Consider the following 13,180-nt stretch of genomic DNA (forward strand, 5'->3'; position numbering starts at 1 on the left):
GATGGATGGATCTGAAACTGATCACTTTTTGTGATGCACTGCTAATGTAAGGGTGGGGGTGTGAGGGGCGGTAAACTGGCAGGAGAGAGTGGAAAGAAAGGAATGATGGGAAGAACTGACAGGATTATTAACTATTTTACGACAACGGTCCCGCCCACAACTCTGTAGAAACTATGTCCTAGAAAACAACACCGGTTTGTATATTTTGGATCAAAACAACGTCATCATGAAAAACGACTGGGAACCTTTGAAAACAAATCAGATGATCGGAGACTGACTGAGTTTACAGCAAAATAACTACGTTTACAGTTACAGATTACATCATCTCAGATTACTCATGGTCTCTGAATGCTGTCTCCAGCTCTCACCTGTCCTCCAGGTGATACCATGTTTCAGCTGCTGCTGCGTTTCAGGTGTGGAGCAGCTCAGCATCCGTGTGGTTCAGGAGATCCAGCAGAGGTCCAGTGTGACTCACTGTCTACCTGTCAGCTACAGGTAAGGCCACACCTGCAAACCTCACCCGTCACTGGTCATGTGACTCACTGCTGTCCTCCTACTCTTCAGGATTCTGTCCATCTCTGAGCTGGTCTCCCAGCAGAAACTGGCCTGTGTCAGCAATTTCTCCTGGACCACCAATCAGCACAGAGCCTGGGCTAAGGAGGTGGAGCTTTCTTTGCCAGGACAGCGGGCGCTGCCGCGGGTCAACATGCTGCTGATTGGCTGTCTGACAGATGGGCGGGGCGGAGAATGGAGGCTGATGGACAGCAGTGGGAGTGTCCGGTGTGAGGTGAGTCTGGAGGACTCAAGCAGACCGCCTTACCTGGTGGATCTGCTGACTCACCTGGTGGATCTGCTGACTCACCTGGGGGATCTGCTGACTCACCTGGGGCATCTGCTGACTCACCTGGTGGATCTGCTGACTCACCTGGTGGATCTGCTGACTCACCTGGGGGATCTGCTGACTCACATGGTGGATCTGCTGACTCACCTGGGGGATCTGCTGAGTCACCTGTTAGATCTGCTGACTCAGCTGGTGGATCTGCTGAGTCACCTGTTAGATCTGCTGACTCAGCTGGTGGATCTGCTGACTCACCTGGTGGATCAGCTGACTCACCTGGTGGATCTGCTGACTCACCTGGGGGATCCGTTGACTCACCTGGGGATCTGCTGACTCACCTGGGGGATCCGTTGACTCACCTGGGGGATCCGTTGACTCACCTGGGAATCTGCTGACTCACCTGGGGGATCTGCTGACTCACATGGGGGATCTGCTGACTCACCTGTGTGTCTGCAGGTCCTGTCTCCTTCTCCTCTGTGGCTGAACCGTCCTGTCCTCGTCCCTCACTGGAACTACATCCCCCATGATGCCTCTGGGCAGGATGTGGACAGACAACACCTAGAGCTCAACGGTTCTCCTGTCTTCTTGTGTCCTGAAGCTGAGCATGGATTGGCTACAGCAGTAGATGGGGCGGAGCTTAAAGCAGTGGCTGTCAGTGAAGCTACAGTGTTCCTGCAGAACAGGTGAGCTTAGGGGAGGAACCAGATGTTCACAGGTAGAAACAGTTTTTATATTCCTGTCCAGACCTCTTGAGTTGGACATATTTTATTGCTTCAACAGGGTTGTGGATCTTCTGATACACTAGGTGTATATTTAAATAAACCCCTTTAGTAATTTATACTAAACTTTATTCATATTGATTATTTTTTAATTCAGGCAAACATCACATTTGTCTCTTTTTTTGTTTGACCGGGTGGAAAAGAAGAGGAAAGAAGGGAGGGGTCTTGGAGGGGGGGGGGGGGGGTAAGCACACAGAGGAAATGGGGAAAAGGGAATTGGGGAGATTTGGAGGAGGACTACAGAGGAGGAGGAGGAGGTGGGGGGGGGTGTCAATCATTAAGCAACAATATGCTGGAGGATCATCATCATCACTGTCTGGTGTACATGTTAGTCAAAGGGGGCGGAGCCTATCCACACACACACACTCAGGTGATACAAAGATACCTGTTGGCTCCAGAAATCTTCACATACAATCATGTCAGCAGTGACTCAACACAACTACAGTTCATGCACACAAACACACATGTTAAGCATTCCATTCTGTTGGTGAGCTACACCTGTGCTCAGGTGAGTGTTTATGTTCTCCTGTGGTGGATGATGGGATGTAAAAAGAGAGAGAGTGCCCGGCCGTCCCCACACCAAGACCCCGCCGAAGCGGTATTCAGGGCCCCCCCACACCTGCACGGTAGCAGACCTGAACCACTTTAGTGGGGGTTGTGTGGAGTTCATGGAGAACTGATCGTTCACTTCAGGCTCAGTTTCATTTTTACTGTGGCTATCTCTCCCATGAGGGACAGAGGGGCGACCGAGCAGTCAGGTTGGTTGGTCGCCCCTCCTCCCTCCTGGAAATGATTTATTTATGTGTGGGTGGAGGTGAAAATGAGAATGCTGTCCTGTTTGCATTTTCTCTTTAATGATGTCACAGGATGAGAAGAAAATGAAAAAACTCATTTTGGAGGATTGATTTGATGCAGTTACATTGTGAAAATGAAAAAGCATTTATGGTTTGACTTTTCTTTTTAGTTCTGCTCCACAAATGCTTCCATAACTATCTGCATGTGTGAAACATTCCAGAATCAGTGGCTGTGCATCATCAGAGCATCTTCTGGTCCGTGAGAATCAGTCTGAATAAATCTGCATTTGGAGGGAAAAGTCCTGGTTTTCCTGGAAACAGCAGATTTATTTGTCTTTGAAGTCAAAGACTAATCCGTTTTCTCTCTGATTCTCCTAGAAGAAACTTTCCAAATAAGTTTTTATTTTTGTTTCTTGTTACCTTTTAAGCATTCTGAACAAGTGCCCCCCCCCCCCCCCCCCGTGTCAGACGGAGCAGCGTTTCTTCATCTGTCATCAGGCTCTTCATCAGTTTCAGTCATTCCTGCAGTTCTACGTCTGTATCTGTTGGCATATTTAATATTCTCAGATGAACTGATGTAAACAGACTGGTTGGTTACAGTGGAACCCTAAGGACCTCACATTGTTTGGGATTTGAACCACCGGCCCTTTGGCAGAGTGTCTCAGGCCCCTGAATGTTTCCTGCAGCTGATCTTCATCCATCCAATCATCCAAGAGCTGCTGAAGGCCTTTAGGCCACGTCCACAGGGGAGTCACATGACTGATCTGTCTGTGTTACAGGGTCAGAGGTCAGCGCGTGTCCGTGCACGGCCAGCTGTGCTCCGTGTGCCCCCCGCTGGACGTGTCGGGAACCCCCTTCTTCTGTTTCACGCTGACGGACGGCGAGCGCTCACTTCCTGTTCTGGTTCAGGTCAGACCGCGAGGAGCACTGCTGGTCTGTGACGATGAGGAGGATGATGGTGTGTTTGTGCAGGGTCCTGGCCGTCTGTGGTGGCGTGCATGCATGCGCACGGGCCGGAGCGTGTGCGTGACGGCACTGCGCACGTGTGTCCTGCGGGGCTGGAGAGGAAACAACATCCTGTGCGTGACGGAGCAGTCACAGCTGCACACCGACTACACACCAATACACACACACCAACATACACACACACCAACACACCCACATCAACACCCAAACACACCAACACAAACACACCAACACGCACAAACACCAACACACACACACCAACGCGCACAAACAACAACACACACACACCAACAAACACCAACACACACACACCAACACGCACACACACCAACACACACAAACCAACACACACACACAGTAATACACACACACACACCAACACACCAACACACACACACTCCTAACACACAAACAGACACACCCTTCCTGATGTCACAGGACTGTGAGGAGGAGGAGCCTGACTTCAGCCAATCAGGAGTGAGGGTGAAGCAGTCCAGGATCATCAGCTACCAGGTAGAAAGCTTTTGATTGGTTGTCAGCTAGTTGCTGTTTACCTGCAGCTAAGCCCCGCCCTCTCCTCTGACAGGGCACGGTGACAGAGGTGGTGAGTGAGGGGGCGGGGCTGTATGTCCTGGACAGGAACCTGGGTCTCTGTGTGGCCTATCAGCCGCCGGCCCGGAGGAGGCTGAGGGCGGGTGACGGCGTGGAGGTGAGCGCTGCGCTCTGATTGGACGTTCTGCTTGGTCCATAAATATAGATTATTGATCTCCTGCAGCTGCACCACGTCCACTTCCTGTACCGGCCCTGCCCTGACGGCCCTCCCAGCATGCTTTGCACCTGTCTGCGCTCATCCATCACAGTGACCTCATATAGCAGAGTGGGCGGGTCTGAGCCCGCCCCTCGCTGTCCTGGAGATGGAGTGTTGTCACGGTTACTGCTGCAGAAATGCAGGGGCGTGTCCGAGTACCTGTGGGCGTGTCACCTGTCGTCCCAGCTCTCTGCCAGGTGAGTCTGCTCTCTGTAACGTCGTAGTCTCCTGATTGGCTGCAGCCTGTGAGTGGGCGTGTCCATCAGTCTGGTTCCTGCAGTGATGAAGCAGCAGTGTGTGTGTCTGCTGTCCTGGAAGCTGATGAAGACTCTGAGAGGACGAAGAGCGCCCGCGCGCAGAGACATCTACTCTGAGATGCTGGACCAGCCGCACACCTGTCCTCTGACTCAGGTACACCTTTCCTGTAACTCAGGCACACCTGTCCTGTAACTCAGGCACACCTGTCCTCTGACTCAGATACACCTGAGCACACCTGTCCTCTGACTCAAGCACACATTGGCACACCTGTCCTGTAACTCAGGCACACCTGTCCTCTGACTCAGGTACACCTGAGCACACCTGTCCTCTGACGCAGGTACACCTGTCACACCTGTCCTCTGACTCAGGTACACATTGGCACACCTGTCCTGTAACTCAGGTTCACCTGTCCTCTGACTCAGGTACACCTGAGCGCACCTGTCCTCTGACTCAGGCACACCTGTCACACCTGTCCTCTGACTCAGGTACACCTGTCACAAATGTCCTCTGACAAGCTCCAGCAGAAGCGGTTGTCATGACAACACTCCATCATTCATACATGCAGTGACAGCAGCATTGTTTACGTCTGGTAAATACACAGGTTTATTTATTTACCTTGTTGCACAGACTCTATAGTCATGTAGGCTGCTGGATGAGGTGCATTCAGGGGCTGCATGGAATTTCCACTTATGTGCTTTCATTCAGAGCTCACTACTGCTGCATTCAGATCTGCTGGTCATTTCTAGCATTTGCTCACACTGACATTTCACCAAGCTGAGAATCCATTGGGACGCTGGAGTGAAAGTCTATGAATCCGCGGGGAAGCGGCAGAGGGGTTAAGAAGAAGAGGATTTTCGGTGGAGCTTCCGACATCAGGCAACACGGAGGATGACGTCATACAGGAGCGGCTGCTTCATGGATTTCCATGGCAACGGCCCAGCGAAAAAAGCGGAAATGGAGCAGCCTGGCGAGCAAAGGAGAATTTGGACGAGTTTCGCCTTGAACGTTACAAATGACTATTAAGTTAAGTCCCTTTCTTTCTACATATATAGAGTTCCTCATCGGGATAATTTTGCTGTTGGGAACCTTTACGCATACGATGGATGTTGGACTAGTAGGTTCAGGTGAAAGGCTCTCTCTCACCACTATTTAGGGCCCCCCCTAAACGGGAGGATTCCCCCTCTCCCACCAACAGGGGAAAGGAATGGAAAATGTTCATTCCACTTCTGGAAGCCAATCATTTTGTTTCTGTTCTGCTTGGCGCCACACGTTCTGGCCTTTATGTTCAATGGTTTTTGGGCTGTACAATCTGAGTTCTGGAAGAAATTAAATAATGGGTCGTGATATAAAAACGTTACACTTAATGTAAATGGTCTAAATAATCCCATTAAAAGAAAAAAAGTTATTTCAATGTTAAAGGAAGAAAATGCGCAGGTATTATTTTTACAAGAGACAAAGCTAGACGATCAAGAACACAACAGATTTAAATAAATGGGACATAGAAACACTTTTTATAGCTCTAATGAACCAAACAAGAAAAGAGGGGCGGCTATCCTTGTATCCAATTCCTTACAGTTTGAATGTAGCAAAGAGATAAAAGATAAAGGTGGAAGATATATACTAGTTAAAGGAAGACTGCAAAATGAACCAATTACAATGATAAATGTATAAGCCCCCCCTTGAAGAAAAAAACATTCTACAGATCTTTATTTGATTTGATCGCACTTGAGGCTGAAGGCATATTGATATGCGGGGGAGACCTTAATGTAACTCTAAAAAGCCTGGATGTTAGGAACCAGCATAAACCTTTGTCAGAATTTATTAACACAACTTTAGAAGAAATGGGAGTTATTGACGTTTGGAGAGAAATACATCCATTAGAAAAAAAACTAGACTTACTATTCTGGGTCACATTTGGTTTATTCTAGAATTGATTATTTCTTGATCAACACATGTGATAGATATAGAGTGAAAGCCTGCAAAATTGGTACAATGAATGTCTCTGACCCTAGTCCTGTTTTTTAACAATTAATATAGACAACAGAAAACGAAATATGTTGTGAAGATTAAACAGGAATGTTAAATAAGGGAACTGTGAAGGAACAAATAAAAACTACTATTAAAAGATTCATTGAAGAAAACGACAGTGGAGAGGTAAACCCCAATATTCTGTGGGATACGTTAAAAGCAGTTTTGAGAGGGACTTTAATAACCATTGCATCAGCCAGAAATAAGGAAAAAAAGGATAAATACAACCAGAAAGTGGCAATCTTAAACAACCTAGAGAAACAGCACAAGCAAAGTCAGTCCCAAGCTATCCTACAACAAATGAAAACAGTAAGGACAGAAATAAATGATATTTTGAGTGAAGGAATAGAAAAGAAAACAAGGTTTGTTTAGCAAATGTGTCATGATTCAGGCCCAAAGGCAATGAAATTGCTAGCAAGACGATTAAGAAAACAACAATCTAATAACACAATAACTAGTATCAGAAATCCCAGAACAGACAAATTAACAGATGATCCAGAGGAAGTACTGGACATTTCTGAGAATTTCTACAAGGATTAATATTCAAAGCCCCCACTAGCAAGTGTAGACAGTGTAACTAGCTTTCTTAACTCACTTGATTTACCATCAATAGGAGAAGTTCAAAACAAAGTATTACAATCAGAAATTAAGACCGAAGAAATGAAATATGCTATTGGAAAACTAAAGACCTGCAAGGCAACAGGGGGGGGTTAGGATACTTTAGTTATTTTCATTGAGACAGTAATAAAAAAGGTCCTCTGATTTCCTTCTTGTTTTTTTCTCTCACGCTAAGGCGGGGCAGTGAGCCTTCAAACTCTGTCATAGAGACAGAAACACGGCGGAAGCGTCCGTCTGTCAGACATCAGTGGAAGTTCTCCGTACCGGGAGAACCTCTGAATGTCATGACTCAGACGTGGAGACGTGATCACTGATGGTTTAGAGCTCTTCAGAATGAATAAACCAGATCTCTACACATCATCCATGTCTTCCATTGTCATGACACACATACACACACACACACCCCTCCATGCAGCCAACAGGAGGAAAACATTAGCTGGAAGCTCCGCCCACAAGCAGCCAGGGCGTCATGGTCAGGACGCGTGGCGACCACAGAACTCGCCTCGCGGTGGAGGAGAGGCGGTGTGATTCATGTTGAACTCAGCTAAAGACTCACAACTACAACACACTGATCTGACACACAATAATATAAAACCCTCCAGATATTAGAATTTACTGCTTGATTTTTTATGGATGACATTTAAAACATGAACAAACTTTAAAGTAATAATGTATTTTTTAACACTAGCTTTAATCTTTTCTGTTGAACAATATTTTGTTTAAAACTCGGACAATGAGTGACAATCCCCCCCCCCCGCCCCGCCCCACGCAGATTGTAGGAACCTGGCTTTGTATTGTATTGAAGTGGGGAAACAAAATATTGGGGACATGTCCACATCAGTGACCCCCCCCCCCCCCCCCACTCTAGTTTATGGAATGCACTACCACAGGACCCCCCCAGATCAGACAAAGAGTCAGACCTGGGAGACCCCACTGCAGTGACCCCGTTTTCTGAGAAGAGTCAGTCTCTGATGAGGAGGATCCCTGTGAGGAAAACACTGGAGTTACAAATAAAATGGAATAAAATAAACATTAACATAGATTCAAAGCAAATTAGTACATAAATAAACCTTAATAGACATACAAAATGGTAAATGTGATTAAAAAATAAGTAAACTATAAATAAATGTCCATACATACACATATATCAAGCTGGTAAAAAGAGAACATAAAACAATTAAATACCAAATAAGTTCCTACATTTCAGCTAACAGCAGATGAAAAAGTTCAGGGGGGTATTCCAGGAAGCATGTTTAAACTAGCCTGACTTTAACCCTGAACTCTGGCTGAAATCCTCCTGAACTTGCTTACTCTGGGTATGTCGGTTCCAAAAGACCGGATATGAGTTAGTGTAATTACGTTCCACTTCTCCCCGCCTCTCACTCATGGTGCAGAGAATTACGTATCTTCTTCTTCCACTTTCGGCTTCTCCCATCAGGGGTCGCCACAGCGAACGAGTCGCATGGTAAACTTGGCAATGTTTTACGCCGGATGCCCTTCCTGATGCAACCTTCTCAAACCGGGCTTGGAACCGGCAGAGGTAGAGAAGGGAACAGGGAGCAGCCCGGAGTCGAACCCGGGTTTCACGGACGGAAGGCGCCGCAAACCAGCACGAGCTAAACTGGCTCCGGTGCAGAGAATTACGTATAGTAGGACAAAATAACTCGACAAAACACGGTAAAACAGCTAAACAACTAAACACATTTGGTCAAAAAGCCACACTTAAATCCAAATCCGTCCAGACAGGCAAAGGGAATGGTATCCCACAATCCTTTGCGGTGCCGATCTAACAGCAGCACCAAAGTTACACCTACTTAATTGAATTAATTTGAATCAAGGTAAAATAATTGTCTGAAAACTATGTGTTATTTTTAAGCTGACTAAATGATTTAAAAAAAATGATTTCTCTTAACTGAATCAAATAATGAAGTTAGATCAAAGTATAAAGTTTCTCTTTCCAACATCCATATGTGGTCTTATCAGCCTCTCACGGTGGAAAAAGTATTATCTGAACTTCTTCATCCACTAAATCATCTTCAAATGGACACGCCATGCTGCTTCCCCTCTCTGAAAATAAAACTAACCTTCAACTAAACCTGCTCCACACCAGGTTATGTTCAGAGCATGAGTTGCTATGGCAACTTGACCTACCCTGAAACATACCTCCATTTCTGGAACAGAAAGCTGAGGTTATCCACTTCCTTAGCCTCAAACTTATCGTGGGAGCTAGCATAACCTGCTTTCTGGAATACCCCCCTGAAGCCTTCCTTTAAAAACATTATCAGTGTCTGCAGCCCTGAGGCATGCTGGGAAGTGGTTCCACAGGCCAGGTCCATAAAACTGAAGGCAGCCAGGTCTCAGATTCAGTCAATGGTGACAGTGAGGTCATCATACTGTAGTCTGGATAGTGATGCTGGGAGGCTGATAAATGAACCCCTCCCCCACCTGATCTGGTTCAGCTGCTGTCTCTGACAGAAAAGGACTGAAACAAACCAAACCTGGCAGAACTCAGCCGTTCAGATGGTGGATGGACATAGAAGGTTTTATACCATGATATTGATTTTGTCACATCAGGTAATAACGATATATATCACGATATAAATCAAATAATTATGTTTAATTATAATAATGCATTTGATGTTAAAAGGGCCTTTCAGAAAACCCAACACTGTACAGATTCAAAAGAAACACAATAAAATCACAACATGTTAAAAACAATAAATAACATCATTATTAAAATCAGATAGAAAATGAAAAATTGTGATCTGGAAAAGCAAATTTAAACAGGTTTGGATTCTAGATTTAAAAAGTGAAAAGGAGTCTCTAATGTTACGGAGATCTGGGGGGAGAGAGTTCCAGAGTTGGGGGGCCGAGCGGCTGAAGGCACGGCTCCCCATGGTGACCATCCGGGCCGAAGGGACAGAAAGCTGGAGGGAAGAAGAAGACCGAAGAGAACGAGGGAGTGTTGATAAGAAGGAGAATAGAAGGATAAGGAGGAGCAGGTTATGGAGGACTCTGAATGTGTAGAGAAGAAGAACTGGATCAATGGAAAGGGTTAAATTGGAAACTTTTGGAACCTACACGGAGTAATTCAGATTTATCGCAGTTCAGTTTGAGGAAGTTTGAAGAAGAGAAGAGTTGGGTTTACTGGACAGAGCGGCGTGTCATCAACAGAACAATAAATATCAATGTTGAATTTGGGGAATATATTCCCAAGGGGTAGTAGGAATGAAGAGGAGGGACCGAGAACAGAACCTTGAGGAACACCAGAGAAAATGAGAGAGGGTTGAGATTTAAAAGAATTCAGTTGGATAAACTGAATGCAGCTTGTGAAATATGAGTGAAACCAGTGGAGGGGGGTGGACTCGATACAGAGAGCTAAAAGTCTGTGGAGGAGGATGGAGTGAGATATGGTGTCAGATACTGCTCAACTCAAGGATGATGAGGATGGAGATGAGTCCAGAATCAGCTGCTAGGAGAAGGTCATTAGTGATTTTATTAGGACAGTTTCAGTGCTATGAAGGGAACGAAAACCAGATTTAAAGGATTCAAAGAGATCATCTTGATTGAGATGATGGTGAAGTTGAGAGGCGACACTTTTTTAGAGAATTTTGGAGATGAAGGGGAGGTTAGAAATAGGACGGAGATTGTGAAAGGAATTTTTTTATTATGCGTTTGGCAGCAGTGGTCTTGAGGAGTGAGGGAACGATACCGGATGTCAATGCGGAGTGAATGGTTGCTGTTGCTCATAAGAGAAATACGAAACCATCAGCAGATTGTTTAGATTCAAATATTTATTTCCTATCATCCTATAAACGTAACGGATGAACTGAAGGAACACGACTAAAGGAAAAACTTTGCAGTTTGAAAAGGGAACATAAATAAAACAGAACACTAAACTGATCAGTTCCATTTAAAAACAATTCATTAATTTTACCAACACCTCCTAATGTTCTTTGTACAGAATGAACCTAAAACTGACAAACATTTTCATTTACATCCTGTGAATAATCTAGGAACTAAAATCCAATTCTCTGTGTAGTGTGTTGCTGCTGTGCAGGTCTGACTTTGCTGTTTTAGCTGGAGAATCCTGGTTTCTTGAACATGTTTGGTGCTTCAGCTGATAAAAGGTTGGTGCAGTTTTAGAAGGAACATGCCTTCTGCACCATTTCATGTTCAGGTTACTGTCTGGTCAGATTTTAATGAACTGGAACCCCCCACCAGGGGCTTGAAATATCATTTTTGAGTCACCAGACAAGTGGAGCTGTCGATTAAAAAAAATCTACCAATCAAATTATGACAGTATTTTAAACAAAAATACCTTCTGATACTGAAGAAAATGAATATCCATAAAAGTACTTTAGAAATGGTAAAAAAACGTCTTTATTGTCGTCTAACTGTAAACCTAGATTCAAACATGCAGAGAAAACAAGGAAAGATTAAAGATAGATGTCCTAATTCTGCCTTTAGGTGATCTTAGAACCATTACAAACACAGTTAAAACAGTCAAATGGGTCTAAGGGCAGGGAGGTTTAGTTCAGTTTAGTATTTTCCTATTGAATTCTATGTATTCATGATCCTTTTGATTTTATGTCTACTTTACAATCACCAGTATGAAGCCCATTCAGACGACTGTAGTTGGGATTTTGGGCTATAGAAATAAAATTGAATTAAATAATTGTTATTACATATCATTGAAATTAAAGCTGCAGCTCTCATGAGGGAGGGGGGGGGCTGAAGGATTCAACATCTGACAGGGTGCAGGTTTGTGTGTAAAACCCGCCTCCTTAATGCTACACAGACGGGTTTTATTCATCTCTGATGAATTCATCTTTTTGTATTTATCTGCCACAAGGCTGATCCGTGAAAATACTGTTCTACATTAAACCGGTCTGTGTTCACATTTAGGTGTCAGATGGAACAGCTCGTTAGCATAGCATCATTAGCATCTGACAACAGGGCTGTGTCCACATCAACAGTTTTATCCATCTGTCTGTTGCTGCTGTGACTGAAGCAGCTTTATCCTCCAGGTCTGACTGGATCCTGGTAGAAACACTACACAGGTGAAGAGACCGCAGGTGTGTCTCACATGCACCTGTTGCACCTGTTGCACTTGTATTCAGACGATGGAGGAGGAGACAAAAGAAATTCACCTAAAGGAGAGCTAATTGACATGACTACGTTTAGGCAGGCGCTTATTCGCCATGTGGTGACAGAACCTGTAACTTTACCCTCCAAAGAAGAGAAAATGCTGCAATTGTTGATTTGGGCCCTTCAAAATAAGTCTATCATTTTTTTACTGCCCCGCCTTAACCAAAACCATACAAAAATCCTTCTCGCCTCTAAAGATGACCTTTAGTTTAGTTTTCCACAACGTGTCACAAATACCATCCCCTACATCTTACCCCTCCGGATTTCCACTGAAGATCCTCCTTCACTACCATCTGCCCTCTTCAGCACCACAGACAGGAGAACTTTGGGTCTGTCTATCCTCTGATATCCAGAACATTGATGTATGTATTTATTCATTTAACCTTTATTCTACCAGGAACTCCAACAAACATAGAAACATGAAAATAAAAAAAATTACTATCAGCTTGAGCATAACATGTACATTCTTTGGTCACACACGCAGAAAGCTCAGTTTTAACCCAACTTGACATGTTCCTGCAGCCACAGAGTTCTGAGCGCTATTCCCTGAGAGACGAGCAGCAAAGGAAAAGGCAGTTTTCCCAGAATAGCTCTGTAGATTAAATCTAGCCGATGTCTTTGTCGCCTGAGGCTGAGTGAAGCCTTGAAAGCAGAGAGTATGGACCGGAGATCTCTGTGATAAACGGAGTCCAGGCGGGGGAGAGCTGAACAGAACATCCCCATAATCCAGAACCTGGAGGAAAGAGGTCTGAACAAGTCTCTGACAGCCGTGTTCTGACTTTGTTTCTTTAATAAAAGCCCAGCAGAGCCTTCAGGGTTTCAGATGTTCAATGAAGGATCATCTATCCACACCCAGATATCTATAGGAAGATACTTTTTCAATTTCCACTCCTTCCAGAGTTTTAATACCATCGTATAATACATTTTATGAATGGGTTCT

General features: G+C 44.9%; 2 protein-coding genes across 2 annotated transcripts in view; both read left to right on the forward strand.

The window, feature by feature from the left end:
* Positions 1–3,807, forward strand: part of LOC111946336 (CST complex subunit CTC1-like) — a 29,633-nt gene extending 25,826 nt beyond the window's left edge. The window contains exons 3-8 of the mRNA XM_023948973.1: positions 414–495; positions 565–787; positions 1,295–1,521; positions 3,191–3,320; positions 3,384–3,611; positions 3,793–3,807. Coding sequence (XP_023804741.1) covers positions 414–495; positions 565–787; positions 1,295–1,521; positions 3,191–3,320; positions 3,384–3,611; positions 3,793–3,807 — 905 coding nt within the window. The remainder of the gene's footprint in view (positions 1–413; positions 496–564; positions 788–1,294; positions 1,522–3,190; positions 3,321–3,383; positions 3,612–3,792) is intronic.
* LOC101160869 (CST telomere replication complex component 1) overlaps positions 3,705–13,180 on the forward strand; it is a 35,212-nt gene continuing 25,736 nt past the window's right edge. Inside the window, exons 1-4 of the mRNA XM_023966116.1 lie at positions 3,705–3,890; positions 3,964–4,086; positions 4,153–4,382; positions 4,452–4,596. Of these exons, the coding sequence (XP_023821884.1) occupies positions 3,807–3,890; positions 3,964–4,086; positions 4,153–4,382; positions 4,452–4,596 (582 nt within the window). The 5' untranslated portion in view covers positions 3,705–3,806. The remainder of the gene's footprint in view (positions 3,891–3,963; positions 4,087–4,152; positions 4,383–4,451; positions 4,597–13,180) is intronic.

This window comes from Oryzias latipes, chromosome 18 (assembly GCF_002234675.1).
Source record: "Oryzias latipes chromosome 18, ASM223467v1".
Lineage (NCBI taxonomy): Eukaryota > Metazoa > Chordata > Actinopteri > Beloniformes > Adrianichthyidae > Oryzias > Oryzias latipes.